This window comes from Grus americana, chromosome 10, assembly GCF_028858705.1.
Source record: "Grus americana isolate bGruAme1 chromosome 10, bGruAme1.mat, whole genome shotgun sequence".
Taxonomy (NCBI): Eukaryota; Metazoa; Chordata; class Aves; order Gruiformes; family Gruidae; genus Grus; species Grus americana.
In genome coordinates, this window is record NC_072861.1 from 1,606,765 (window position 1) to 1,633,369 (window position 26,605).

General features: G+C 57.1%; 2 protein-coding genes across 8 annotated transcripts in view; one reads left to right on the forward strand and one right to left on the reverse strand.

Moving 5' to 3' along the window:
• LOC129210756 (uncharacterized) lies at positions 1-24,972 on the forward strand. 4 transcript variants are annotated; one of them, XM_054836935.1, is made up of 7 exons: positions 11,055-11,283; positions 11,465-11,506; positions 12,012-12,163; positions 23,958-23,975; positions 24,274-24,430; positions 24,511-24,743; positions 24,818-24,972. In XM_054836935.1, exons 3-7 carry the CDS (start codon positions 12,032-12,034, stop codon positions 24,836-24,838), a joined length of 561 nt encoding a protein of 186 aa, XP_054692910.1. In that variant the 5' UTR covers positions 11,055-11,283; positions 11,465-11,506; positions 12,012-12,031; the 3' UTR covers positions 24,839-24,972. The 4 variants fall into 4 exon arrangements, 3 of the variants coding, with proteins under 3 accessions (XP_054692909.1, XP_054692910.1, XP_054692908.1); XM_054836933.1 differs by having other exon boundaries at positions 23,958-24,430; XR_008578624.1 differs by lacking the exon at positions 12,012-12,163 and having other exon boundaries at positions 23,958-24,430.
• LOC129210755 (uncharacterized) overlaps positions 5,648-26,605 on the reverse strand; it is a 23,127-nt gene continuing 2,169 nt past the window's right edge. The window contains exons 2-14 of one of the 4 annotated variants that reach the window (XM_054836931.1): positions 23,225-23,369; positions 22,930-22,944; positions 22,623-22,809; positions 22,286-22,518; positions 22,063-22,104; positions 21,648-21,662; positions 21,359-21,530; positions 21,022-21,254; positions 7,217-7,258; positions 6,636-6,653; positions 6,186-6,342; positions 5,873-6,105; positions 5,648-5,798 (exon numbers count right to left, since the gene is read on the reverse strand). In XM_054836931.1, coding sequence (XP_054692906.1) covers positions 5,778-5,798; positions 5,873-6,105; positions 6,186-6,342; positions 6,636-6,653; positions 7,217-7,258; positions 21,022-21,254; positions 21,359-21,530; positions 21,648-21,662; positions 22,063-22,104; positions 22,286-22,518; positions 22,623-22,809; positions 22,930-22,944; positions 23,225-23,369 — 1,513 coding nt within the window. In that variant the 3' untranslated portion in view covers positions 5,648-5,777. Of the gene's footprint in view, positions 5,799-5,872; positions 6,106-6,185; positions 6,424-6,635; positions 6,654-7,216; positions 7,259-20,201; positions 20,841-21,021; positions 21,255-21,358; positions 21,531-21,647; positions 21,663-22,062; positions 22,105-22,285; positions 22,519-22,622; positions 22,810-22,929; positions 22,945-23,224; positions 23,370-26,605 lie in introns of those variants that run through there. The other 3 variants (XM_054836930.1, XM_054836929.1, XM_054836932.1) reach the window with 3 other exon arrangements.

A 26,605-nucleotide genomic window follows, 5' to 3' on the forward strand; every position in this document is an offset into this window, starting at 1 on the left:
GCTGGGCATGGACCCGTGTCTCCAGCTCTCTGGACATCATGCTTTCACCTTGCAGATGAACCTCCTCGCCCAGGTAACGGGGGACCCGATGGGGAGGGCACCCACACCCAGGCAGTTCCCCCCCTCTGCCATGGCCCCCGTGCCCACAGACCCCCATGGCTGAGACCTGCCTGGTACCAACTCTGTGAGCGCAGGGGTGACAAGGTCCTGGGGGGATGTTGTGGTTTTTTTAGGGGTGGGTGTGAGCAAGGGTAGGTGCTGGCAAGGTCTCTTGCTGGGCTTTCTTTCAGGGACTCTCACAGTTCCCACACTCATGTGAGAGTTTCTGGGAGGCTTCGCTCCCACCAGAGGGGAAGTTTGATTCCCCAGCAAGCAGAAAACGTCCCCGTGGCTTCTAAGGGGAAGGGAGCAAAACCAAGAAGGCGGGTGCCTGATCAGGCTGGGGCTGGAGGAAGGTCTCTTGGAGGCTGGTGGGAGGTCACTGCATGACACTGCCCTCGATGGGCCAAGGTCAATTGTATGAGGTTTAACAGGCCAAGTGCCGGGTCCTGCACTTGGGTCACAACAACCCCAGACATTGCCACAGGCTTGGGGAAGAGTGACTGGAAAGCTGCCCGGTGGAAAAGGCTGCGGGATGCTGGTTGACAGCCGACTGAACATGAGCCAGCAGTGTGCCCAGGTGGCCAAGCAGGCCAACAGCATCCTGGCTTGTATCAGGAATAGCGTGGCCAGCAGGACCAGGGCAGTGATTGTCTCCCTCGAGGCCGCACCTCGAGTGCTGCGTTCAGTTTTAGGCCCCTCAGTACAAGAAGGACATCGAGGTGCTGCGGCATGTCCAGAGAAGAGCAATGAAGTGGTGAAGGGTCTGGAGCACAAGTCTGATGCGGAGCACCCAAAGGAACTGGGGTTCCTGGAGAAGAGCCTGGAGAAGGGGAGTCTGAGGGGAGACCTGATTGCTCTCTGCAACTACCTGAAAGGAGGTTGCAGTGAGGTGGGGGTCGGTCTCTTCTCCCAAGTAACTGGTGATAGGACAAAAGGAAATGGCCTCAAGTTGTGCTAGGGGAGGTTTAGATTGGAGATTAGGAAAAATGTCTTCACCAAAAGAGTGGTCAGGCATTGGAACAGGCTGCCCAGAGAGGTGGTGGAGTCACCATCCCTGGAGGTGTTCAAAAAAGGTGTGGACATGGCACTTCGGGACATGGTTTACTAGGCATGGTGGTGTTGGGTTGATGGTAGGACTTGATGATCTTAGAAGTCTTTTCCAAGTTTAATGATTCTATGATTCTATGACTGTGGCGTCTGGGAAGAGCAGGGTCCTTGGAAGGGCTGGGGAAGCCACGAAGCCATGCATTTATGGACTGCGTCCGCTTCTTGCTCCCAACATCACCGCCCGCAACTGGAAGGAGGGAGGAAACTATTACCTGTGCTCCAGATCCCCTCAGTGACCGTCCCAAGAGCCTGAAGTCCCTTTTGACCGCTTTTGCATTATATGTTGCGACTTCATCCCCACCCACATGGAGGAGCAGCAGTGGGCAGTAGTCAGAGGGCCGTACCAGGCCGGGGAGTTTCCTCGTCATGTCCTTGACATGGGCCCCGTGGAGGCAGCAGACGTCTCTGAGAGGAGGGCCTGCCCTGCGTGTCGGGCCCTCTGTGCCCCTCCGAAGGGAGTCCCTACAACTATAACCCATGGGGTCTTCTTCATGGGGATGGTCACAGCAGGGGGTGCGGGCCTTTTGGGTCTAGGTGCTACCTCTGGTGTAGCTCGACTGTCGTCCATGTCCTCCTTTGAGGGGCCTTCCACAGCCAGAGCCTCGTAGCTCTTGTACAGAGGCACTTGGGAAGGCGAGGCGGGCGAAGAGGAGAAGGTTCGCCTGCCACACGCAGCGTGGACCTGCCTCCGCTCCCTCCTTCCTTTTAAGCGACCGCCTCCTGCTGGGCAGGGAGAGGGTACAGGCTCCCCTTGGTCTTGGGTCGAGATAAGGACAGGGAGAGATCACTCACTAATTATCATCAGGAGCAAAACAGACTGAACTTAGAGAGGGAATTCATCTAATTTATTACTAGGCAAAACAGAGTAGAGGAATGAGAAATAAAATCAACTCTTAAAACACTTCCCCCCACCCCTCCCATCTTCCCGGGCTCAACCTCACTCCCGGCTTCAACCTTCCCCCCCCTCAGTGGCACAGGGGGATGGGGAATGGGGGTTACGGTCAGTTCAGCACATGGTGTTTCTGCCGCTTCTTCATCCTCAGGGGGAGGACTCCTCTCATCGTTCCCCTGCTCCAACATGGAGTCCCTCTCACAGGAGACAGTCCTTTACAAACTTCTCCAACGTGAGTCTCTCCCACGGGGTGCACACCTTCAGGAGCAAACTGCTCCAGCGTGGATCCCCCACAGGGTCACAAGTCCTGCCAGCAAACCTGCCCTGGCGTGGGCTCCTCTCTCCATGGGTCCACAGGTCCTGCCAGGAGCTTGCTCCAGCATGGGCTTCCCATGGGCCACAGCCTCCTTCAGGTGCCTCCACCTGCTCCGGCGTGGGGTCCTCCACGGGCTGCAGGTGGACTCTCTGCACCCCCTCATCCTTCCTCCATGGGCTGCAGGGGACAGCCTGCCTCACCATGGTCTTCACCACGGGCTGCAGGGGGATCTCTGCTCTGGTGCCTGGAGCTCCTCCTCCCCCTCCATCTGCACTGACCTTGGTGTCTGCAGAGTTTCTTACATCTTCTCACTCCTCTCTCCGGCTGCAAAAGCTCTCTCTCTAAGTGTTTTTCTTCTTCTTAAATATGTTATCACAGAGGCGCTGATTGGCTTGGCCTTGGCCAGCGGCGGGTCCGTCTTGGAGCCTGCGGGCATTGGCTCTGTCAGACACAGGGGGAGCTTCTAGCAGCTTCTCACAGAAGCCACTCCTGTAGCCCCCCCGCTACCAAAACCCTGCCACGCAAACCCAACACAACTTCTTCGCGTAGCTCTGCCACCAGGCTGAGCAGAGCGTCCACCTGGTTGCACCTGACGCAGCCATTCTCACTGCTGCCCTGCGCTATCCGTGACAGGCTCTGGCACTCCCTGCAGCCCGAGGGCTGGGTGGCTCCATGGTTTTGTGGCAGCTCTGTCTGGGTTGCCACATCCCTTCTGGCTTTATATATATTACATATATATCATATCTATTCCATTCTAATTTCATACATAATACATTCTACAGTATACATTTTATAGTAGATAAAAAATATATACAATGTTATATTACATTGCAGACTATATTAATTACATTCTATACTATATTCTATATTTCATATTCTATAGCTTATGGTCCATAGCCTATAGTCTATAGTCTATCATATTACAGATTATATTATATTACAGATCATATTATATATATTAGTGTACTGTATGTAGTATATTACACGTATGTATGTGTATACATATATTTATATTATATACATATATTCAAGCATGTATACATATATGTATATTTATGTATGTATGGTATGTAGTATATTATGTAGTATATACGATGTATTATATATGGATATGATATATTATGTATTGTATTAAATTATATTATTTATTATTATTATAGATAGTATTTTTATAAATTTACTTCACCGGTCACTGTTGATATTGGCAGCTATTTCAGTTATTGCGATTTCTCACAGCTAACAAGCCCCAACCGGCTGCTGCCAGTCGGGCAGCTCTCTTATCCCCTCACACAGGAGTGAGGCAGCGGGGGAAACATTTCAGGTGGACAAATTTTTTAAAGTTTTTAATTACTGCATGGCAATTGAGAACCAGCAAGCAGAAAGCAAGGACACACACCCACCCCCACACACCCCTTCCCTGTGATGATGCGTTGGGGTGCGCGGGGCGATGCTGAGGCTCCTCTGTGGGTTGGCGGAGGGATCATCCTCAGGGGGATGCGGCAGACCCCACCCCTCACACAACGTGGCTGCTCCCCTGCAACGGTGGTGTGGGTGGGCTGCAGGTGGCCCCAAAAGGGGGACATGGTGCCCTGACCCCCTGCCCTGCCATGTGGATTACCGCCCCATGTGGATGGGTCCCCCGCCAGCGCTGCCCTTGGGGACCCCCAAGCCTCCCGGGAATCCTGCACCCTCCCACAGACCCCAGCCCTCCTGAGGTTCCCAGTCTCTTTTGGGAACATAGCCCTTCTAGAGACACCAGCCCCCTCTGGGCACCCCAACCCTCCTGAGGATGCGGCCCTGCTCGGGACCCCACAGCTCTCCCAGGGACCGCAGTCCTCTGGGAACCCCATCCCACCTGGGGACACAGCCCTGATGGGGAGCCCACAGCCCTCCTGGGGATCCCAGCCCTGCTTGGCTCTCAGACCTCCTTAGGGACCCTGCAGCTCTCCTGGAGACCCCGGTGGTGTTTGGGGACTCCAGCCCTCCTGGAAACACCACAGCCTTCCTGGGTACCCTGAAGCCCTCCCAGAGACCCCAAACCTTCTGGAGACACCAGTCTTTGGGGAATCCCCGGCCAGCCCTCCCAGGGACCCTGCCCTTCCCAGACCCCACAGTCCTCCCAGGGGAACCGAGCCATGGTAGGGGACCCCAGCCCCACTGGTGACCCAGCCCTCCTCGGGACGCCACACTCCTCCCAGGGACCCTGCTGGGAAGGGATGACACTGGGGATACTCATGCCCCCACTGCTGCCGCTGTCATCTTCATTTTGGATTTCCACCTGAAAGAGAAAGCTGTCCATGTGCAGAGGACATGAATAGCCCCAGTTTTCTCAGCTTCTCTTCATACATGAGATGCTCCAGACCCTTGGTGGCCTTCGTTGGTCTCTCTCCAGTATGTCCATGTCTCTCTTGGACTGGAGAGCCCAGCACAGGACCCAACCCTCCAGGGGTGGCCTCGCCAGTGCTGAGCAGAGGGAAAAAAATCACCACCCTCGACCTTCTGGCAATGTTCCTCCTAATGCAGCTCTGGATGCTGTTGGCCTTCACTGTGCCCCAAGAGCACATTGATGGTTCATGGTCAACCTGGTGTCCCCCAGAACCCCCAGGGCCTTTTCTGCCAAGCTGCTTTCCAGCTGGTCACCCCACCGCCCCCAGCGTGTCCTGGTGCCTGGGTTTGCTCCTCCCCAGGGGCAGGACTTTGCACCTTCCCCTTGTTGGGGACTTCATGAGGTTCCTGTTGGCCCATTTCTCCAGCTTGTCCAGGTCCCTCTGGCTGCCAGCACGACCCTCTGGAGCATCAGCCACCCCTCCCAACTTGGTACCTCAGCAAACTCGCTGAGGCTACGCTCTGCCCCGTCAACTGGACCAGTAACGAAGATGTTGACCAGGACTGGACCCAGTATTGACCCGTGGGGGTACATCAGTGGTGACTGGCCTCCAGCCGGACCTAGTCCAGCCGTTTGGCCAGTTTTCACCCCAGCGACCGAGGGAGTTATTTATAGGGGGGGTTAGAACTAGATGATCTTTAAAGTCCCTTCCAACCCAAACCATTCTATGAATCTATGATTTTGATGCTGGAAATCAAATGCTGGCAACGAAAGAGGCTTTTGTTTGTCTGAGGAGGCCAGAGGGAGAAAAGAGGGGCCACTGCCTTTGAGGGAGGCAGCACGGGGGGGCTGACCGGCAGCTTTTGGGAAAAGGAAAGCAAAAGTGAAACCAGCACAACTCACACCGGGTTGGCACAGGTGCTCTGTGCAAACATTTACTGTTGTGCAAGAGGGAGAGCAAAGCTGTTGGTGCAAGGTCCCCTGGGGAAGGATGTTCCGGCCCTGTGTGTCCAGCGGGCGCATCGCCGCCTCCATCACTGCAGCGCTGGGGACACCTGGGAGAGAAGACAGGCTGTGGTGATGCCTGGCCAGACCGAGTGTTGGGGTCCCCTGGGATGGTGGCACCCACCATGGTGGTGGTGAGCTGACCCAGTCCCAGCAGGGCGAGGGCGAAGTGGACACAGTTGCATGTGACAGCGTCGTACTCCACCACCTGGTCCATGGCTGCCCGGATCCGCTGCTGCAGGGCGGCCGCATCCAGACTTCCTTTCTTCCGCAGCACCTTTGCTGGACCCCGCGTCCGCAGGAGGTGGCTCTTGCCGTGCTTGGCCACGATCCCTGATGGGGACGTCCCCGAGCTGCCTGCAGGACGGAGATGATGCTGTACCCCATTTCCCTTCCAGGGGAATGTCCCCACACCGTGACCACCTCCTGGGGCTCACCTTCCAGGTGGATGATCTCCCCATCACCACAGTAGACGCTGGCATGGCCTTCCCACCAGTCAGGGCACCCCGAGGCCAGCGGGAAGAGGAAGAGGTCCCCAGGCTGGGGCTCGGCCACCCCATCGGGGACCTCATCGAAGTGCTGGCCCAGCATCTCCTTGCAGAGGAAGAACGCTGCTGTGCTCATCGCCCCGGCCACTGTCTGGGGACCCGTCCATGTTTCAGGGCCACCAGTGCCCTGGGGACAGCGGCAGCATCGCTGACCCACTGGCTCATCCCCCATCCCCGGTGGCTTGGGCACAGCTTGGGTCTCCATGGTTGGGGAAACCCTCCGAGAAGGGGCCATCTCCTCTAGGTGCTGAGCACCCATGGGTGCTGAGGAAAAGGTAGGGCGTGCCGGGTTTGGCCCTGCTGTGCCAGGGCTGAGACGGGTGGGGTGCTGGCACTTACCTGCCTGGAGCTGCTCACCTGGAGGGACAAAGACCCGGCGTCAGCACTGGTGGCCTCAGGGAGGTGGGACCAAGGGCACCAGTGTCATGGCTCAGCCCCTGCCCGGACTGCTGCCATCCCCCTGCCCGAGCCCCTGGCCAGGGTCCCTGTGCCAGCGCCAGTAATCCAGGGATCCTGCACCCTCCCAGATACCCCAGCTCTCCTGAGGTCCCCAGTCCCTTTTGGGGACCATAGCCCTTCTAGAGACACCAGCCCCTTCTGGGCACCCTATCACTCCTGGGGACCCCTCCATCCCAGGGATCCCACAGCCCTCCTGGGGATCCCAGCCCTGCTTGGATCTCAGACCTCCTTAGGGATCCTGCAGCTCTCCTGGAGACGCTGGTCATGTCTGGAGACTCCAGCCCTCCTGGAGAACCCACAGCCTTCCTGGGGACCCCGAAGCCCTCCCAGAGACCCCAAAGTTCCTGGAGACACCAGTCTTCTTTGGGGAATACACGGACCTCCCAGGGACCCTGCCCTTCCCAGACCCCACAGTCCTCCCGGGGACCCTGCACGGAAGGGATGACACTGAGGATACTCACGGCCCCACTGCTGCCGCTGTCATCTTCATTTTGGATTTCCACCTGCAAGAGAAAGCTGTCCATGTGCAGGGGGCTTGGCTGTCCCCTCCGCTGTCTCCCCTGCTGTCCCCACCACCCATGGGCCAGCCCCAGGGGGAATCGGGTCTGGATGCAAAGGCAGGGCTGGCTGTGGGTGCAGAACCTGTCCCACCACACCTGTGACACCCAGCTCCAGGCTCACCCGTTCCTTGTAGAATTTCACCATGTCCAGGAGGTAGAGGGCAAAGTGGATGCAGTTGTTTATGCACACATTATAGTTGGCTTTGCTGTTCATCAACTCCTTGATTTTAGAATTGAAGTCACTGAGGCTGATCCCACCTTTTTTCCGTAGAATCTGGCATTTCCCCCTCTCCTGTATCATGGCTTCGAAGCCTTCCTTGCTGATCCGACCACTTTTCCCAGAAGAGGTCGAGGTTGTGTCTGGAAAACAGAAGGCACCCATTGCTCTGGCCCAGCCACCACAGCGCTGTCCGCATTTTGGCCACCGCCACATCCCAAGCGGGAGCAGGGGGTCAGGCGCTTACTCTGGAAATGTATGACCTCTCCGTCCCCACAGTACACGGCTGCATGCTGGAAGAGTTTCCTGATGATGCCAGTCTTGTTGAGACAGGGGACGAGCACGATGTCCCCAGGCTGCACATTGCTCTCTGACACCTCCTCAAAGAACTCCTTGTCCCCAGACAGCACAAACTTGATGATCTCATACACCCTCTGCCAACCACGCCAGGGAGGGAAGGTGAGGAGGCGGCACAACCAGCCCCATCACACACCCAAAATGCCCCCCCGAACCCCCCATGCTGCTGGTGAATCTCTCACCAATCTCCTACTTACGTCGCTGCTCGACATCTGCAAGGAGAGAGGAACAGAAACGGGGCGTCAGCGCCATGCTCGTGCCGTGCTGCCCATGCAGAGAGGGCAGTGTCCCACCCTGCCATCACACCCTGCCCGTGATGGCTCCTGCCAGGCACAAGGGCTTGGCTCAGGCAAAAGTCACTCGTCCTTCCCAACTTCTCTGAGCTGGAGGCGTCCTGGGACAAGCCCCCTTCATCCTCCCCCTCCCTGTCACCCTGCAATGGCGACGCAAACAGCTGCCTGCAACGGGGTGTGAAGATGGGATCATCCTTACCGTGCTGCTGCTGCTGCTCAGCATTGTCTTCTCTGGGACGGAGCCGGGGACAGAACCGGGCTGCTGCAGGGAGAAAAGAGGGGCCACTGCCTTTGAGGGAGGCAGGAATGGGAGGTCTGACCGGCAGCTTCTGGGCAAGGAGCTTCTGGGAAAGGGAAATCAAAAGTGAAAGTAGCACAAATCACACCGGGACGGCGCAGGGTCTCCGTGCAAACATTGACTGTTATGTAACAGGGAGAGCAAAACCATCGGTGCAAGGTCGGTGCACCGGGAAAGGATGTTCCAGCCCTGCGTGTCCCCTGGGTGCCTCACTGCCTCCATCACTGCAGCGCTGGGGACACCAGGGAGAGAAGACAGGCTGTGGTCTGTAGCACCCACCCCAGCCACCATGGGTGTGAGCATGCGGGGTGCTAGCATGGAGGGGATGCCAGCAGGGGTGGGTGCCAGCAGGGGATGGGTGCCATCAAGGTCCCAGGCTCGCTCTATCCCCTCTCCCCACAGGTGAGCACCCTGGGGCAGACCCCACAAGCCCAGGACAGGCCATTCCTGCAGCCCCGGCGCTGGCTGGGCTCCTGGGTGCGACAGGTTTGGGGGTGCTGGCACAGGGACCCCGGCCAGGGGCTCGGGCAGGGGGATGGCAGCAGTCCGGGCAGGGGCTGAGCCATGACACTGGTGCCCTTGGTCCCACCTCCCTGAGGCCGCCGGTGCTGACGCCGGGTCTTTGTCCCTCCAGGTGAGCAGCTCCAGGCAGGTAAGTGCCAGCACCCCACTCAGCACCTAAAGGAGACGGCCCCTTCTCGGAGGGTTTCCCCAACCATGGAGACCCAAGCTGTGCCCAAGCCACCGGGGATGGGGGATGAGCCAGTGGGTCAGCGATGCTGCCGGTGGCCCTGAAACATGGACGGGTCCCCAGACAGTGGCCGGGGCGGCGAGCACAGCAGCGTTCTTTCCCTGTGAGGAGCTGCTGGGTCAGCACTTTGACATGGTCCCCGATGGGGTGGCCGAGCCCCAGCCTGGGGACCTCTTCCCACTGACCTCAGGGGGCTCTGGCTGGTGTGGTGCCCAGGCCGGCATCTAGTATGGTGACGTGGAGATCATCCACCTGGAAGGTGAGCCCCAGGAGATGGTCATGACATGGGGTCAGGTGCCAGGACCAGAGGCAATGGGCATGGATGGAAACACAGGGGGTTCCCTCTGAACTTCAGAAAAGTGTTTTTTCACTATGAGGGTGACCAACCCCTGGCACAGGTCACCCAGGGATGTTCTGGAGCCTCCATCCCTGGTGGTATTCAAAAGTCGTCCGGACATGGTCCTGGGCAAGGAGCTCTAGGTTGAGGTTGGACCAGATGACCTCCAGAAGTGCCTCCAACCTCAACTCTCCCGTGATCCTGTGAAAATATTCCTCCATGAGGATTATTTAGAGCTGCTTCAGGTCTCTCGCTGGGCTTTCTTTCAGGGACTCTCACAGTTCCCACACTCATGTGAGAGTTTCTGGGAGGCTTCGCTCCCACCAGAGGGGAAGTTTGATTCCCCAGCAAGCAGAAAACGTCCCCGTGGCTTCCAAGGGGAAGGGAGCAAAACCAAGAAGGCAAGTGGTGGGAGGTCCTTGGATGACATGCAATTTTGGGAATGTCCTTCAGGTCCTCTTTACTCAGGACTGTTTCCAGGGTCATCTCTGTTTGTTCCCAATCTTAACATTTCAGCTAATTAACCCCAGCTTTATGAAGTGGCAATTTCCAGGATTTTGTGCTGTTTCTAGGTTTTGTCAGACTTTCTCTGCCTTCCACATGAGGAAGGATGTGATGTCAGGTTTGGATGTGGAGCCTGCTGACCCACCCATCCTCTCTGCATTTCGCACAGCCCTTGGTAGAGGCATGAGCAGCCCGGTTCAGCCACCTGCTCCGTCCCAGAGAAGACAATGCTGAGCAGCAGCAGCAGCACGGTAAGGATGATCCCATCTTTGTACCCCGTTGCAGGCAGCTGTTTGCGTCGCCGTTGCAAGGTGACAGGGAGGGGGAGGATGAAGGGGGCTTGTCCCAGGACGCCTCCAGCTCAGAGAAGTTGGGAAGGACGAGTGACTTTTGCCTGAGCCAAGCCCTTGTGCCTGGCAGGAGCCATCACGGGCAGGGTGTGATGGCAGGGTGGGACACTGCCCTCTCTGCATGGGCAGCACGGCACGAGCATGGCGCTGACGCCCCGTTTCTGTTCCTCTCTCCTTGCAGATGTCAAGCAGCGACGCAAGTATGAGATTGGCGAGAGCTTCACCAGCAGCATGGGGGGTTCAGGGGGGCATTTTGGGTGTGTGATGGGGCTGGTTGTGCCGCCTCCTCACCTTCCCTCCCTGGCGTGGTTGGCAGAGGGTGTATGAGATCATCAAGTTTGTGCTGTCTGGGGACAAGGAGTTCTTTGAGGAGGTGTCAGAGAGCAATGTGCAGCCTGGGGACATCGTGCTCGTCCCCTGTCTAAGCACACCTGGCATCAACAGTAACATCTTCCAGCATGCAGCCGTGTACTGTGGGGACGGAGAGGTCATACATTTCCAGAGTAAGCGCCCGACCCCCTGCTCCCGCTTGGGATGTGGCGGTGGTGGCCAAAATGAGGAATGTAGTGCGGTGGTTGGGCCAGGGCGATGGGCGGCTCTCGTTTTCCAGGCAGAAGCCTTTCCTGGAGAACGGCCTTCTTCAGGAAAAGTGGTCTGATCAGCAAGGAAGGCTTTGATGCCATGAAAAAGGAGAGGGGGAAATGCCGGATTCTACGGAAAAAAGGCGGGATCAACCTCAATGACTTCCATTGTAAAGTCAGGAAGGCGATGTGCAGCGAAGCCAACTATAGCTTGCTCAGAAACAACTGCATCCACTTTGCCCTCTACCTCCTGGACATGGCGGAATTCTACATGAAACTGGTGAGCACGGAGCTGGGTGTCACCACGGGTGTGGTGGGACAGGTCCTGCACCCACAGCCAGCCCTGCCTTTGCATCCAGACCCGATTCCCCCTGGGGCTGACCCGTGGGTGGTGGGGACAGCAGGGGAGACAGCGGAGGGGACAGCCAAGCCCCCTGCACATGGACAGCTTTCTCTTGCAGGTGGAAATCCAAAATGAAGATGACAGCTGCAGCTGTTGGGCCGTGAGTATCGTCAGTGTCATCCCTTCCGTGCAGGGTCCCCGGGAGGACTGTGGGGTCTGGGAAGGGCTGGGTCACCAGTGTGGCTGGGGTCCCCAGTGAGGGCTGGGTTCCCCTGGGAGGAGGCGTGTGGGGTCTGGGAAGGGCAGGGTCCCTGGGAGGGCCGGCTGTGTATTCCCCAAAGAAGACTGGTATCTGCAGGAGCTTTGGCATCTCTGGGAGGGCTTTGGGGTCCCCAGGAAGGCTGTGGTGTCTCTGGGAGGAGGGCTGGAGTCCCCAAACATGACCGGTGTCTCCAGGAGAACTACAGGGTCCCTAAGGAAGTCTGAGACTCAAGCAGGGCTGGGATCCCCAGGAGGGTTGTTGAGGGCTGTGGCGTCCCTGGCACGGTTGGGGTCCTGAGGGAGGGACTGGACCAGCTTGCCACTGCCACGGTGGGTGCAAGCACCTCAGGGGACCCCGATGCCCACTCCAGGCAAGCATCACCACAGCCCGTCTTCTCTCCCAGGTGTCCCGAGCACTGCAGTGATGGAGGCGGCGATGCATCTGGGGGACACACAGGGCCGGAACATCCTTCCCCAAGGGACCTTGCACCAACAGCTTTGCTCTCCCTCTTGCACAACAGTAAATGTTTGCACAGAGCACCTGTGCCAACCCGGTGTGAGTTGTGCTGGTTTCACTTTTGCTTTCCTTTTCCCAAAAGCTGCCGGTCAGCCCCCCCGTGCTGCCTCCCTCAAAGGCAGTGGCCCCTCTTTTCTCCCTCTGGCCTCCTCAGACAAACAAAAGCCTCTTTCGTTGCCAGCATTTGATTTCCAGCATCAAAATCATAGAATCATAGAATGGTTTGGGTTGGAAGGGACTTTAAAGATCATCTAGTTCTAACCCCCCCTATAAATAACTCCCTCAGTCGCTGGGGTGAAAACTGGCCAAACGGCTGGACTAGGTCCGGCTGGAGGCCAGTCACCACTGATGTACCCCCACGGGTCAATACTGGGTCCAGTCCTGGTCAACATCTTCGTTACTGGTCCAGTTGACGGGGCAGAGCGTAGCCTCAGCGAGTTTGCTGAGGTACCAAGTTGGGAGGGGTGGCTGATGCTCCAGAGGGTCGTGCTGGCAGCCAGAGGGACCTGGACAAGCTGGAGAAATGGGCCAACAGGAACCTCATGAAGTCCCCAACAAGGGGAAGGTGCAAAGTCCTGCCCCTGGGGAGGAGCAAACCCAGGCACCAGGACACGCTGGGGGCGGTGGGGTGACCAGCTGGAAAGCAGCTTGGCAGAAAAGGCCCTGGGGGTTCTGGGGGACACCAGGTTGACCATGAACCATCAATGTGCTCTTGGGGCACAGTGAAGGCCAATAGCATCCTGAGCTTCATTAGGAGGAACATTGCCAGAAGGTCGAGGGTGGTGATTTTTTTCCCTCTGCTCAGCACTGGCGAGGCCACCCCTGGAGGGTTGGGTCCTGTGCTGGGCTCTCCAGTCCAAGAGAGACATGGACATACTGGAGAGAGACCAACGAAGGCCACTAAGGGTCTGGAGCATCTCATGTATGAAGAGAAGCTGAGAAAACTGGGGCTATTCAACCCGCAGAAGAAAAGGCTCAGGGGGATCCTATCAGCGTGTACCAACACCTGTTGGGGGGAGTAAAGGAGATGGAGCCAGGGTGTTCTTGGTGGTGCCCAGTGCCAGGACCAGAGGCAATGGGCATGGATGGAAACACAGGAGGTTCCCTCTGAACCAGGGATGTTCTGGAGCCTCCATCTTTGGCGGTGTTCAAAAGTCACCTGGGCTGGGGTTCTGAGGAGAGCTGTGGGGTTCCCAGGAGGTTTGGGGTGCTGAAAGAGGGCTGGGGTCCCTCAGAAGGCTGCAGGGTGTGGGATGGATGGGGTCTCCAAGCGGGCAGCGCTGGCGGGGGACCCATCCGCATGGGGCGGGAAGGGCAGGGCAGGGGTTTGAGGCCCCATGCCCACCTTTCGGGGCCGCCTGTAGCCCACCCACCCCACCGTTGCAGAGGAGCAGCCACGTTGTGTGAGGGGTGGGGACCACCATGTCCCCCTGAGGATGATCCCTCTCCTGATCCACAGAGGAGCCTCAGCATCACCCCGTGCACCCCAACGCGTCGTCACAGTAGTTACTGTGCGTTAATTGGATGCACGTAATAATAATGAGAATAATGATAATAATAATAAACAGCAACAGCAATATATTTTTTATGTATAATAATATTATATATAATGCCCAGGAACAGCGGCAGTCCCCGACAACTGTAGCGGAACAGATAAGAGACTTGGGAACAGGAAATAAGTTTAAGCCCGGAAAGGGAAGGGCTGTGGTTTGTGGTGTCTTGGGAGCCACACTGATAGCTGCCCAGAAGGACAAATACATTGCCAAACAAGCTGAGCGGGAGGCAAATGAATCCTACCAGGAGCTGGTTGGAAAACTACAGGCAGAATTGGAAAAGTAACAGCTGCAACGGCAGCTAGCTGAAAAGTCATTAGCGGACGAGAAAAGAATCACGGAAAACTTGAAGGGCAGCCTGCGAGATGCTTTTGTGAGGGAAAGAGAGCTGAAGTTGCAGCTCCCTGGGGACCTTGAGAGCGAACCAGGATTGTCTAGCTTATGGAAAGAAGCGACCTCGTCGCGAGGGAGGTTGCCCCTCACTATCCGTGGGAGGAGCTGGGGGCGGTGACAGAACCTGACCCTACTCCCGAGCTCCGGCCACTTATTAGAAGTGAAGTCGTGTATGACGGCGAGGATGCAAACCCGCTGTTACTACTAAAGAGGTACTTTATACCGTTACTGCATTGGCAAAACTGCAGGAACAAATACAGTAGGCAGGCTAAGGAAACTGAAACCCAATATGTATGGAGGGTCTCCCTGACAGGTGGAGACAGAATAAGGCTTTTGGAGGAAGAGGCTCAGGGAATTTGGGTTCCCAGTGTATTTTTGACTGTAGAGGACAAGCGGGAACCTTGGTCTCTTGGGGTGGAGGGTTAGAGCCCTTGGAGAGAGGAGATCCCATTGCCATCCCCACCCCTGGCGTAAGCCAGCTTACAGAGAGTCCACAGAAGGTGGCTTGCCTCCAGCTGATGCGATAGGCGCCCAGTTCCCTGCCAACCTTCCCCGATGCTGTTGTTTGCCAATCCCGACAGGATGACTCCCTTGATTAGAGCGTTACCCGACTCACTGAAGATTGATCCTGTGCAAATCCAAGACTGACTAAGAGCCACTGCAGCCATGGGACCTCAGGGCGGGCCGGGTCTTATCTGGGGGGAAATTGCACGGGAATTGATCAGTTATGGCCAGTGTGTGGGGTATGTGGGGAAGGAGGGGAAGGCACAAGCGGCGGCCTGGAGGGCTGAGACAGAGGAGAAAACGCTCCACCCCCGAGATAGAAGTTTGGGGGGCGGGGGCCTCAAGAAATCGGTTGTGGAAGGACGGCCTAGATAAAGGTATTCCCCGAGAATTAATGGACGGCCTACCCCTCCCCAGTGTGCCGCTGCTGGTAAAAATGTGGAAACCAATAGATAGATAGATGGATAGATAGATAGATAGATAGATAGATAGATAGAGGCCGGGAAAGGAGAGCGTCCCCACGGCCCCTGTACCTCAGAGATCGGCCACTCCCATGGCTCCCGTGGGGGGGCCCACCGGCCCTCCAGGGTTGGGAAACTCCTTGTGCCGTCCCCAGCGAGTGAGCCGGGGGACGGCCGGCGGGTGTGTTTTAGAAGGCTGACTGAAAACGAGCAGGGGGACCTACTGGTAACCTTCCCCTGGGCCCTTTTAAGACCCCCGGCCACTTTTCCGGTGGACACAGGGGCCCAAACGTCTGCTTTAAATGCCAATACCGCAGGCCGGAGTGGGCCTGAGCACTATCAGAAATCACCCCCGAGCGGGGAGTTAAACCCTACCAATACGTTGGTGATAAAATGGGGTGGGTGGGGGGCGGGGAGGAGGGGGTGTCTGATGCCACTGCAGTGGGACAAACCCAAAAGAAAGTAATTACCCACCTGGAAAGTTGAGAACTTCAGGTTTGGGCAGAAAAGGTGCAGCTCCCCTCCCTGAGGGGAAGTTCTTAGGCATATGGTGGAAAGGAGGAGCGGTGTGCATTCCCTCCGAAACTTTGGCTACCTTAGAACAGATAAAGATCCCAGGAAACAAAAAGGAGCTGCAACATACCCTAGGCCTGCTGGTATTCTGCTGGAGGAAGCATATTCTGGCTTTTTCTATCATAGCTCGTCCCCTGTACGATTTAACACACACATGGGCTCCCTAGGATTGGACCCCTAGTCATGAGAAAGCCCTAAAATTGCTAATTTTTGAAGCAGGGGCATATCAAGCTTTGTGCCCAATACACCCAACAGATCAGCTCCAAGTCGAATGGGGTTTTGCAGTTCCTGGGGCGTCTATACGCACGTGGCAGCATGGAACGGAGGGTCTGACCCGCCCTGTTGGGTTTCACTCATGCAGATGCAGAAAAGCAATACTCGGTCGTTATTATCCATGGGATCCTCTGTTTGATCCATTGGCAAAACCTGATTTCTGTGAAGCAAACTATTCTACTCGATGGCACCCAGAATGCTGTCTCCTACTCCCGAATAAGACCCATATAACCTCTCGAGATAGAGGTAATTGGATGTGGGCTTGGTCAGGGAACAAAGTGGGACGAGTTTTTATAGCGCCTAAGTTTGATCCACCTGTCAGGGAAGTTGAGACCCCCCTTTTTAATTGTTCTAAGACAATCACTTGTGATTCAGGACCGGGAGATCCTCCCGAAACTTGGTTTATCGATAGTCTCAGAACCCTAATTCGAGATATGTGTACGTGCTGGGGATATCCTTCAAAGGGATGGTGAAATAGGGACAAAACTTGTAACCTCACTCTTCCCGGTGGTGACAATCTTACTAGAAAAAAACAGCATGGAGTACCCTTTACTCATTATCCCTTACAAGGGATAGTTCCGCTAAGTTTTAAGGATTGTTATAACTTTTGCCAAGGTGCTCTCTTTTGTAGTTCCACTGAGCTTTGAGTAAATTTGTGATTTGTTTGAACCTCTCAAGTAATTGTCGTTACTCCTGATTACCGTGCAGCGAAGGCCTTGGCAGGGCTTGGGGCAGGTGACGTGGGAGCTGTCACACTCTGTCATCAGGTGACCTCCACGGCATCATTTATCATGATCCTCCAATAAACAAGAGCTAATTATAGCTGAAACTAGAGCCTGGCCTGGACACAGCTCAGCGCTGGGTGCCCACGTTAACTCTTCCCAGCCAGCTCCAGTCCCACAGCCCTCTTGTACCCTCCCAGACCTTTGTGTCTTCTCCTGGTCCCTGTTGTACCCTCCTGGGCACAGTGACATGGATGCACCAGTGCGCCCCGACACAGATCCCTCCCCTAGTCCCCTCCCTGGGCTGGGAAAATGCCACCACTGTCCCCTCTTATAAGGCTGGTTGTCACCACTGACCCCTCTTCTAATGGATATCCATCCCCACCAAACCATGGGGGACCTGCAAGGCTGCATCCACGCACGGCAGCTGGGGGTGGCACCCATGGGGTGATGCTTGGCCGGAGCCATCATTGCTGGAGGGTCCCAGGAGATTCCTGGGGGGGGGGTCTTACCGTGGCAGTAGCCCGGTGCTGGTGGCCACCATGGGCTCAGGGCCGGCAAGTGGTCGCAACTCGTCAGTTCAGAGGGTGCTGTAGCAGGCGGGTTGTCTGGCCTCTGTGGCCAGCACTGGGCTGTCCCGTCCCACTCGGTGGGTAAGGTTGTCCCTTGTAGGAGATAATGAGTAAAGGGTATTCCGCACCATTCTTGTTTACTAAAATTATCACTTTTGGGAAAAGTGATGTTACAAGCTTGGGCCAGGGCATGATGTGCCAAGGTAGGCAAATGCCGATATCCTTGGGGCAAACGAGTAAAGGTATATTGTATACCTTCCATGTGAATGCAAATCTATCTCGGTCGCCTTCCCGTAGAGTCTGCTGCTGCTTGTGCCTTCCCCTCCTTCCCCACATACCCCACACAGGCCATAACTGATCAATTCCCATGCAATTTCCCCCCAGGTAAGACCCGGCCCGCCCTGAGGTCCCATGGCTGCAGTGGCTCTTGGATTTGCATAGCATCAATCTTCAGTGAGTCGGGTAACCCTCTAATCAAGGGAGTCAGGTCAAGGTCTCCATGGTTGGGGAAACCCTCCAAGAAGGGGCCATCTCCTCTAGGTGCTGAGCACCCATGGGTGCTGAGGAAAAGGCAGGGCATGCCGGATTTGGCCCTGCTGTGCCAGGGCTGAGACGGGTGGGGTGGGGTGCTGGCACTTACCTGCCTGGAGCTGCTCACCTGGAGGGACAAAGACCCGGCGTCAGCACCGGTGGCCTCAGGGAGGTGGGACCAAGGGCACCAGTGTCATGGCTCAGCCCCTGCCCGGACTGCTGCCATCCCCCTGCCCGAGCCCCTGGCCGGGGTCCCTGTGCCAGCACCCCCAAACCTGTCGCACCCAGGAGCCCAGCCAGCGCTGGGGCTGGAGGAATGGCCCATCCCAGGCTTGTGGGGTCTGCCCCAGGGTGCTCACCTGTGGGGACAGGGGATAGAGCGAGCCTGGGACCTTGATGGCACCCATCCGCTGCTGGAACCCACCCCTGAAAAACCACAACATCCTCCCAGGACCCCGTCACCCCTGCACTCCCAGACTCAGCACCAGGCAGGTCCCAGCCATGGGGTCTGTGGGCACTGGGGGCCATGGCAGAGGGGGGGAACTGCCTGGGTGTGGGTTCCCTCCCCATCCGGTCCCCTGTTACCTGGGCGAGGAGGTTCATCTGCAAGGTGAAAGCATGATGTCCAGAGAGCTGGGGACACGGGACCATGCCCAGCCCCACCTCGGGGACCTCTCTGTCCCCAAATGGTTGTGGTGCCACGTCGCCCTGCCAAAACCCAAGCCATGGCCTCGGGCACCGTGCCAGCCCCAGCACTCGTGCCGTGCCCAGCTCCCTCACCTTGGGGACACCTCAGAGGTCCCCTCACTCCACCGCAGTCCCCAAGCAGCTGCTGCTCCAACCATGGCCGTGGGGCAGGACCTCAACCCACCCCCGTGAGCACCACGGCGGCTCTTGGCACCCGCACATGGTTCTGCCGGTGCCCAGGAATGTGCCTGGACCACACCGACCGGCCCCACCGTGGCACTGAGCCCATCCTGTCCCAGCACCGTGGGGCCTGTCCCAGGAGGACAAATCCAGCCTGGTGTGACATTTCATCAACAAACCCCTTGGGTGACCCCAAAGGGGTCCTGAAATGGCCCTGTGGCCACGATGGACCCATAGGCGGTGGCCACTGGGCTGGTGCCAAAACACCTGTTGGTGCCAAAAGGCCTCGCCCTGAAGGCGGCCCAAGGGACAGCCACCAGCCTATCCCAAGCCCCGTGTCCCCGGGGCGGTGCGTGCCGGGGGTCAGTTCCAGAGCCACATGAAACTTGAATCCTTGTGCTGGGGGTCAGCGAAGGCCTCGGCAGGGCGTGGGGGCCGGTGATGTGGGAGCTGTCACACTCTGTCATCAGGAGACCTCCACAGCATCATTTATCAAGGGGTATCTAATAATGTATTATAGAATATATTTTTATATATATTATATACATTGTAATATATTATATTTATGATTGTCCTGGTTTAGCTGAGAGAGAGCTAATTTTCTTCACTGCAGCTAATATAGGGTTGTGTTTTGGATTTGTGTTGATAATATAGAGATATTTTTTGTTACAGAGAGATGTTTTTGTTGTTGCTGAGCACTGCTGACACAGAACCAAGGTCTTTTCTGCTTCTCGTACCGCCCCGCAAGCAGGATGGCTGGAGTTCCACAAGGAGTTGGGAGGGGATACAGCCAGGACAGCTGACCCCAGTGACCAAAGGGATATTCCATACACTGTGATGTCATGCTCAGTTTATAAGGAGCTTGGGGAAGGGGAAGAATGGGGGGGCGGGGGCAGCATTCGGAGTGATGGTGTTTGTCTTCGTAATCACTGTTATGTGTGAGGGAGCCCAGCTTTCCTGGAGATGGCTGAACACCTGCCTGCCATGGGAAGTGGGGAATGAATCCCTGCTCTTGCTTTGGTTGTGCGCGCGGCTTTTGCTTTACCTATTAAACTATAATTATCTCAACCCATGAGTTTTCTCACTTTCATTCTTCCAATTCCTCCCTCGTCTCGATGGAGGGGGGAGTGAGCGAGTGGCTGCGTGGGGCTCAGCTGCTGGCTGGGGTAAAACCACAACGGTTATGTATGTTATCTGTTGTAATAAATTACATTATATTGCAGATTATATTAATTATATTCTAGTCTATATTCTATATTTTATATTCTATAGCCCAGAATATAAATTAGAAACACCACAGGAGTGAGGCAGTGGGGGAAAACAGACACAGCTCACATGGAAAAAAATTTTAAAGCTTTTAATTAGCGCACAGCAATTAAGCACTGGCAAGCAGAAAGCAAGCGCCCCCACCTACCCCCCCCCCTTCCCTGTGATGATGCGTTGGGGTGCGCGGGGTGATGCTGAGGCTCCTCTGTGGGTCGGCAGAGGGATCATCCTCAAGGGGACGCGGCGGACCCCACCCCTCACACAACGTGGCTGCTCCTCTGCAACAGCGGGGTGGGTGGGCTGCAGGTGGCCCCAAAAGGGGGACATGGTGCCCTGACCCCCTGCCCTGCCCTTCCTGCCCCCTGCAGATGGGTGCCCTGCCAGCACGGCCCTCTTCGGGACCCCCACGCCTCTTGGGGACTCTGCACCCTCCCAGAAAAACCAGCCCTCCTGAGGTCCCCAGTCCCTTTTGGGGATTGTAGCCCTTCTAGAGACACCAGCCCCCTCTGGGCACCCCAACCCTCATGGGGACCCCATCCATCCCAGAACCTGCAGCCCTCTAAGACACCCCAACCCTCCTGAGGACAAACCCCGGCTCAGGACCCAACAGCCCTCGCAGGGACCCCAGCCCCCTGTGAATCTCATCCCTCCTGGGGACCCCTCCCTCCCAGAGACACCACAGCCCTCCTGGGGATCCCAGCCCTGCTTGGGTCTCAGACCTCCTTAGGGATCCTGCAGCTCTCCTGGAGACACCGGTCGTGTCTAGAGACCCCAGCCCTCCTGGAGACCCCACAGCCTTCCTGGGGACCCCAAAGCCCTCCCAGAGACTCCAAACCTTCTGGAGACACCAGTCTTCTTTGGGGAATCCCCAGCCAGCCCTCCCAGGGACCCAGCCCTTCCCAGACCCCACACTCCTCCAGGGGACCCTGCACGGAAGGGATGACACTGACGATACTCACGGCCCAACAGCTGCCGCTGTCATCTTCATTTTGGACTTCCACCTGCAAGAGAAAGCTGTCCATGTGCAGGGGGCTTGGCTGTCCTCTCCGCTGTCTCCCCTGCTGTCCCCACCACCCACGGGCCAGCCCCAGGGGGAATCGGGTCTGGATGCAAAGGCAGGGCTGGCTGTGGGTGCAGGACCTGTCCCACCACACCCGTGGTGACACCCAGCTCCGTGCTCACCAGTTTCATGTAGAATTCCGCCATGTCCAGGAGGTAGAGGGCAAAGTGGATGCAGTTGTTTTTGCACAAGTCATAGTAGGCTTCACCGTTCATCGCCTTCCTGACTTTACAACGGAAGTCATTGAGGTTGATCCCGCCTTTTTTCCGTAGAATCCGGCATTTCCCCCTCTCCTTTTTCATGGCTTCAAAGCCTTCCTTGCTGATCAGACCACTTTTCCCGAAGAAGGCCGTTCCTGGATAACAAGAGCCGGCCATCGCCCTGGCCCAGCCACCACACTGCCGGCTGCATTTTGGCCACTGCCACATCCCGAAAGGGAGCAGGGGGTCAGGTGCTTACTCTGGAAATGTATGACCTCTCCGTCCCCGCAGTACACGGCTGCATGTTGGAAGATGATGTTGTTGACGCCAGAGATGTTGATAAAGGGGAAAAGCACAATATCTCCAGGCTGCAAATTGCTCTCCGACACCTCCTCAAAGATCTTCTTGTCCCCAAACAGCAAATACTCCCTCTGCCAACCACACCAGGGAGGGAAGGTGAGGAGGTGGCACAACCAGCCCCATCACCCCCTAAATGCCACCCGAGCCTCCCATGCTGCCAGCAAAGCTCTTGCCAATCCCCTACTTACAACACTGGTCAACATCTGCAAGGAGAAAGAAACAGAAACGGGGTGTCAGTGCCGTGCTCGTGCCCTCCTGGGGATCCTGGCCCTGCTTGGGTCTCAGACTTCCTTAGGGACCCTGCAGCTCTCCTGGAGACACCGGCTATGTTTGGGGACTCCAGCCCTCCTTCCAGAGACACCACAGCCTTCCTGGGGACCCCAAAGCCCTCCCAGAGATGCCAAAGCTCCTGCAGATACCAGTCTTCTTTGGGGAATACACAGCCCTCCCAGGGACCCTGCCCTTCCCAGACCCCACACTCCTCCTCCCAGGGGAACCCAGCCCTCACTGGGGACCCCAGCCACACTGGTGACCCAGCCCTTCCCAGACCCCACAGTCCTCCCGGGGACCCTGCACGGAAGGGATGACACTGGGGATACTCACGTCCCTACTGCTGCAGCTGTCATCTTCATTTTGGATTTCCACCTGCAAGAGAAAGCTGTCCATGTGCAGGGGGCTTGGCTGTCCCCTCTGCTGTCTCCCCTGCTGTCCCCACCACCCACGGGTCAGCCCCAGGGGGAATCGGGTCTGGATGCAAAGGCAGGGCTGGCTGTGGGTGCAGGACCTGTCCCACCACACCCGTGGTGACACCCAGCTCCGTGCTCACCAGTTCCATGTAGAATTCCGCCATGTCCAGGAGGTAGAGGGCGAATTCGATGCAGTTGTTTATGGGCAGGTCATGATAGTCTTCGCTGTTCATCGCCTTCCTGACTTTACAACGGAAGTCATTGAGGTTAATCCCGCCTTTTTTCCGGAGAATCTGACATTCCCCCCTCTCCTTTTTCATGGCTTCAAAGCCTTCCTTGCTGATCACACGACTGTTCTCAGAAGAGGTCGTGCCTGGAAAACAGGAGGCACCCATTGCCTTGCCTCAGCCACCACACTGCCGTCCACATTTGGGCCACCGCCTCATCCCAAACGGGAGCAGGGGGTCAGGTGCTTACTCTGGAAGTGTATGACCTCTCCGTCCCCACAGTACACGGCTGCATGCTGGAAGATGTTGGTGATGATGCCAGTCTTGTTGAGACAGGGGACGAGCACGATGTCCCCAGGCTGCACATTGCTCTCTGACACCTCCTCAAAGAACTCCTTGTCCCCACACAGCACAAACTTGATCTTCTTATAATCCCTCTGCCAGCCATGCCAGGGAGGGAAGGTGAGGAGGCGGCACAACCAGCCCCATCACACACCCAAAATGCCCCCCCGAACCCCCCATGCTGCTGGTGAAGCTCTCACCAATCTCGTACTTACGTCGCTGCTTGACATCTGCAAGGAGAGAGGAACAGAAACGGGGCGTCAGCGCCATGCTCGTGCCGTGCTGCCCATGCAGAGAGGGCAGTGTCCCACCCTGCCATCACACCCTGCCCGTGATGGCTCCTGCCAGGCACAAGGGCTTGGCTCAGGCAAAAGTCACTCGTCCTTCCCAACTTCTCTGAGCTGGAGGCGTCCTGGGACAAGCCCCCTTCATCCTCCCCCTCCCTGTCACCCTGCAACGGCGACGCAAACAGCTGCCTGCAACGGGGTGTGAAGATGTGATCATCCTTACCGTGCTGCTGCTGCTGCTCAGCATTGTCTTCTCTGGGACGGAGCCGGGGACAGAACCGGGCTGCTGCAGGGAGAAAAGAGGGGCCACTGCCTTTGAGGGAGGCAGGAATGGGAGGTCTGACCGGCAGCTTCTGGGCAAGGAGCTTCTGGGAAAGGGAAATCAAAAGTGAAAGTAGCACAAATCACACCGGGTCGGCACAGGCTCTCCATGCAAACATTGACTGTTATGTAACAGGGAGAGCAAAACCATCGGTGCAAGGTCGGTGCACCGGGAAAGGATGTTCCAGCCCTGCGTGTCCCCTGGGTGCCTCACTGCCTCCATCACTGCAGCGCTGGGGACACCTGGGAGAGAAGACAGGCTGTGGTCTGTAGCACCCACCCCAGCCACCATGGGTGTGAGCATGCGGGGTGCTAGCATGGAGGGGATGCCAGCAGGGGTGGGTGCCAGCAGGGGATGGGTGCCATCAAGGTCCCAGGCTCGCTCTATCCCCTCTCCCCATAGGTGAGCACCCTGGGGCAGACCCCACAAGCCCAGGACAGGCCATTCCTCCAGCCCCGGCGCTGGCTGGGCTCCTGGGTGCGACAGGTTTGGGGGTGCTGGCACAGGGACCCCGGCCAGGGGCTCGGGCAGGGGGATGGCAGCAGTCCGGGCAGGGGCTGAGCCATGACACTGGTGCCCTTGGTCCCACCTCCCTGAGGCCGCCGGTGCTGACGCCGGGTCTTTGTCCCTCCAGGTGAGCAGCTCCAGGCAGGTAAGTGCCAGCACCCCACCCCACCCGTCTCAGCCCTGGCACAGCAGGGCCAAACCCGGCACACCCTGCCTTTTCCTCAGCACCCATGGGTGCTCAGCACCTAGAGGAGACGGCCCCTTCTCGGAGGGTTTCCCCAACCATGGAGACCCAAGCTGTGCCCAAGCCACCGGGGATGGGGGATGAGCCAGTGGGTCAGCGATGCTGCCGCTGTCCCCAGGGCACTGGTGGCCCTGAAACATGGACGGGTCCCCAGACAGTGGCCGGGGCGGCGAGCACAGCAGCGTTCTTCCTCTGCGAGGAGATGCTGGGCCAGCACTTCGATGAGGTCCCCGATGGGGTGGCCGAGCCCCAGCCTGGGGACCTCTTCCTCTTCCCGCTGGCCTCGGGCTGCCCTGGCTGGTGGGAAGGCCATGCCAGCGTCTACTGTGGTGATGGGGAGATCATCCACCTGGAAGGTGAGCCCCAGGAGGTGGTCACGGTGTGGGGACATTCCCCTGGAAGGGAAATGGGGTACAGCATCATCTCCGTCCTGCAGGCAGCTCGGGGACGTCCCCATCAGGGATCGTGGCCAAGCACGGCAAGAGCCACCTCCTGCGGACGCGGGGTCCAGCAAAGGTGCTGCGGAAGAAAGGAAGTCTGGATGCGGCCGCCCTGCAGCAGCGGATCCGGGCAGCCATGGACCAGGTGGTGGAGTACGACGCTGTCACATGCAACTGTGTCCACTTCGCCCTCGCCCTGCTGGGACTGGGCCAGTTCACTACAGCCACGGTTGGTGCCACCACCTGAGGGGACCCCAACACTCGGTCTGGCCAGGCATCACCACAGCCTGTCTTCTCTCCCAGGTGTCCCCAGCGCTGCAGTGATGGAGGCGGCGATGCATCTGGGGGACACACAGGGCCGGAACATCCTTCCCCAGGGGACCGGCCTTGCACCAACAGCTTTGCTCTCCCTCTTGCACAACAGTAAATGTTTGCACAGAGCACCTGTGCCGACCTGGTGGGACTTGTGCTGGTTTCACTTTTGCTTTCCTTTTCCCAAAAGCTGCCGGTCAGCCCCCCCGTGCTGCCTCCCTCAAAGGCAGTGGCCCCTCTTTTCTCCCTCTGGCCTCCTCAGACAAACAAAAGCCTCTTTCGTTGCCAGCATTTGATTTCCAGCATCAAAATCATAGAATCATAGAATGGTTTGGGTTGGAAGGGACTTTAAAGATCATCTAGTTCTAACCCCCCCTATAAATAACTCCCTCGGTCGCTGGGGTGAAAACTGGCCAAACGGCTGGACTAGGTCCGGCTGGAGGCCAGTCACCACTGATGTACCCCCACAGGTCAATACTGGGTCCAGTCCTGGTCAACATCTTCGTTACTGGTCCAGTTGACGGGGCAGAGCGTAGCCTCAGCGAGTTTGCTGAGGTACCAAGTTGGGAGGGGTGGCTGATGCTCCAGAGGGTCGTGCTGGCAGCCAGAGGGACCTGGACAAGCTGGAGAAATGGGCCAACAGGAACCTCATGAAGTCCCCAACAAGGGGAAGGTGCAAAGTCCTGCCCCTGGGGAGGAGCAAACCCAGGCACCAGGACACGCTGGGGGCGGTGGGGTGACCAGCTGGAAAGCAGCTTGGCAGAAAAGGCCCTGTGGGTTCTGGGCATCACCCCATGGGTGCCACCCCCAGCTGCCGTGCGTGGATGCAGCCTTGCAGGTCCCCCATGGTTTGGTGGGGATGGATGTCCATTAGAAGAGGGGTCAGTGGTGACAACCAGCCTTATAAGAGGGGACAGTGGTGGCATTTTCCCAGCCCAGGGAGGGGACTAGGGGAGGGATCTGTGTCGGGGCGCACTGGTGCATCCATGTCACTGTGCCCAGGAGGGCACAACAGGGACCAGGAGAAGACACAAAGGTCTGGGAGGGTACAAGAGGGCTGTGGGACTGGAGCTGGCTGGGAAGAGTTAACATGGGCACCCAGCGCTGAGCTGTGTCCAGGCCAGGCTCTAGTTTCAGCTATAATTAGCTCTTGTTTATTGGAGGATCATGATAAATGATGCCGTGGAGGTCACCTGATGACAGAGTGTGACAGCTCCCACGTCACCTGCCCCAAGCCCTGCCAAGGCCTTCGCTGCACGGTAATCAGGAGTAACGACAATTACTTGAGAGGTTCAAACAAATCACAAATTTACTCAAAGCTCAGTGGAACTACAAAAGAGAGCACCTTGGCAAAAGTTATAACAATCCTTGAAACTTAGCGGAACTATCCCTTGTAAGGGATAATGAGTAAAGGGTACTCCATGCTGTTTTTTTCTAGTAAGATTGTCACCACCGGGAAGAGTGAGGTTACAAGTTTTGTCCCTATTTCACCATCCCTTTGAAGGATATCCCCAGCACGTACACATATCTCGAATTAGGGTTCTGAGACTATCGATAAACCAAGTTTCGGGAGGATCTCCCGGTCCTGAATCACAAGCGATTGTCTTAGAACAATTAAAAAGGGGGGTCTCAACTTCCCTGACAGGTGGATCAAACTTAGGCGCTATAAAAACTCGTCCCACTTTGTTCCCTGACCAGGCCCACATCCAATTACCTCTATCTCGAGAGGTTATATGGGTCTTATTCGGGAGTAGGAGACAGCATTCTGGGTGCCATCGA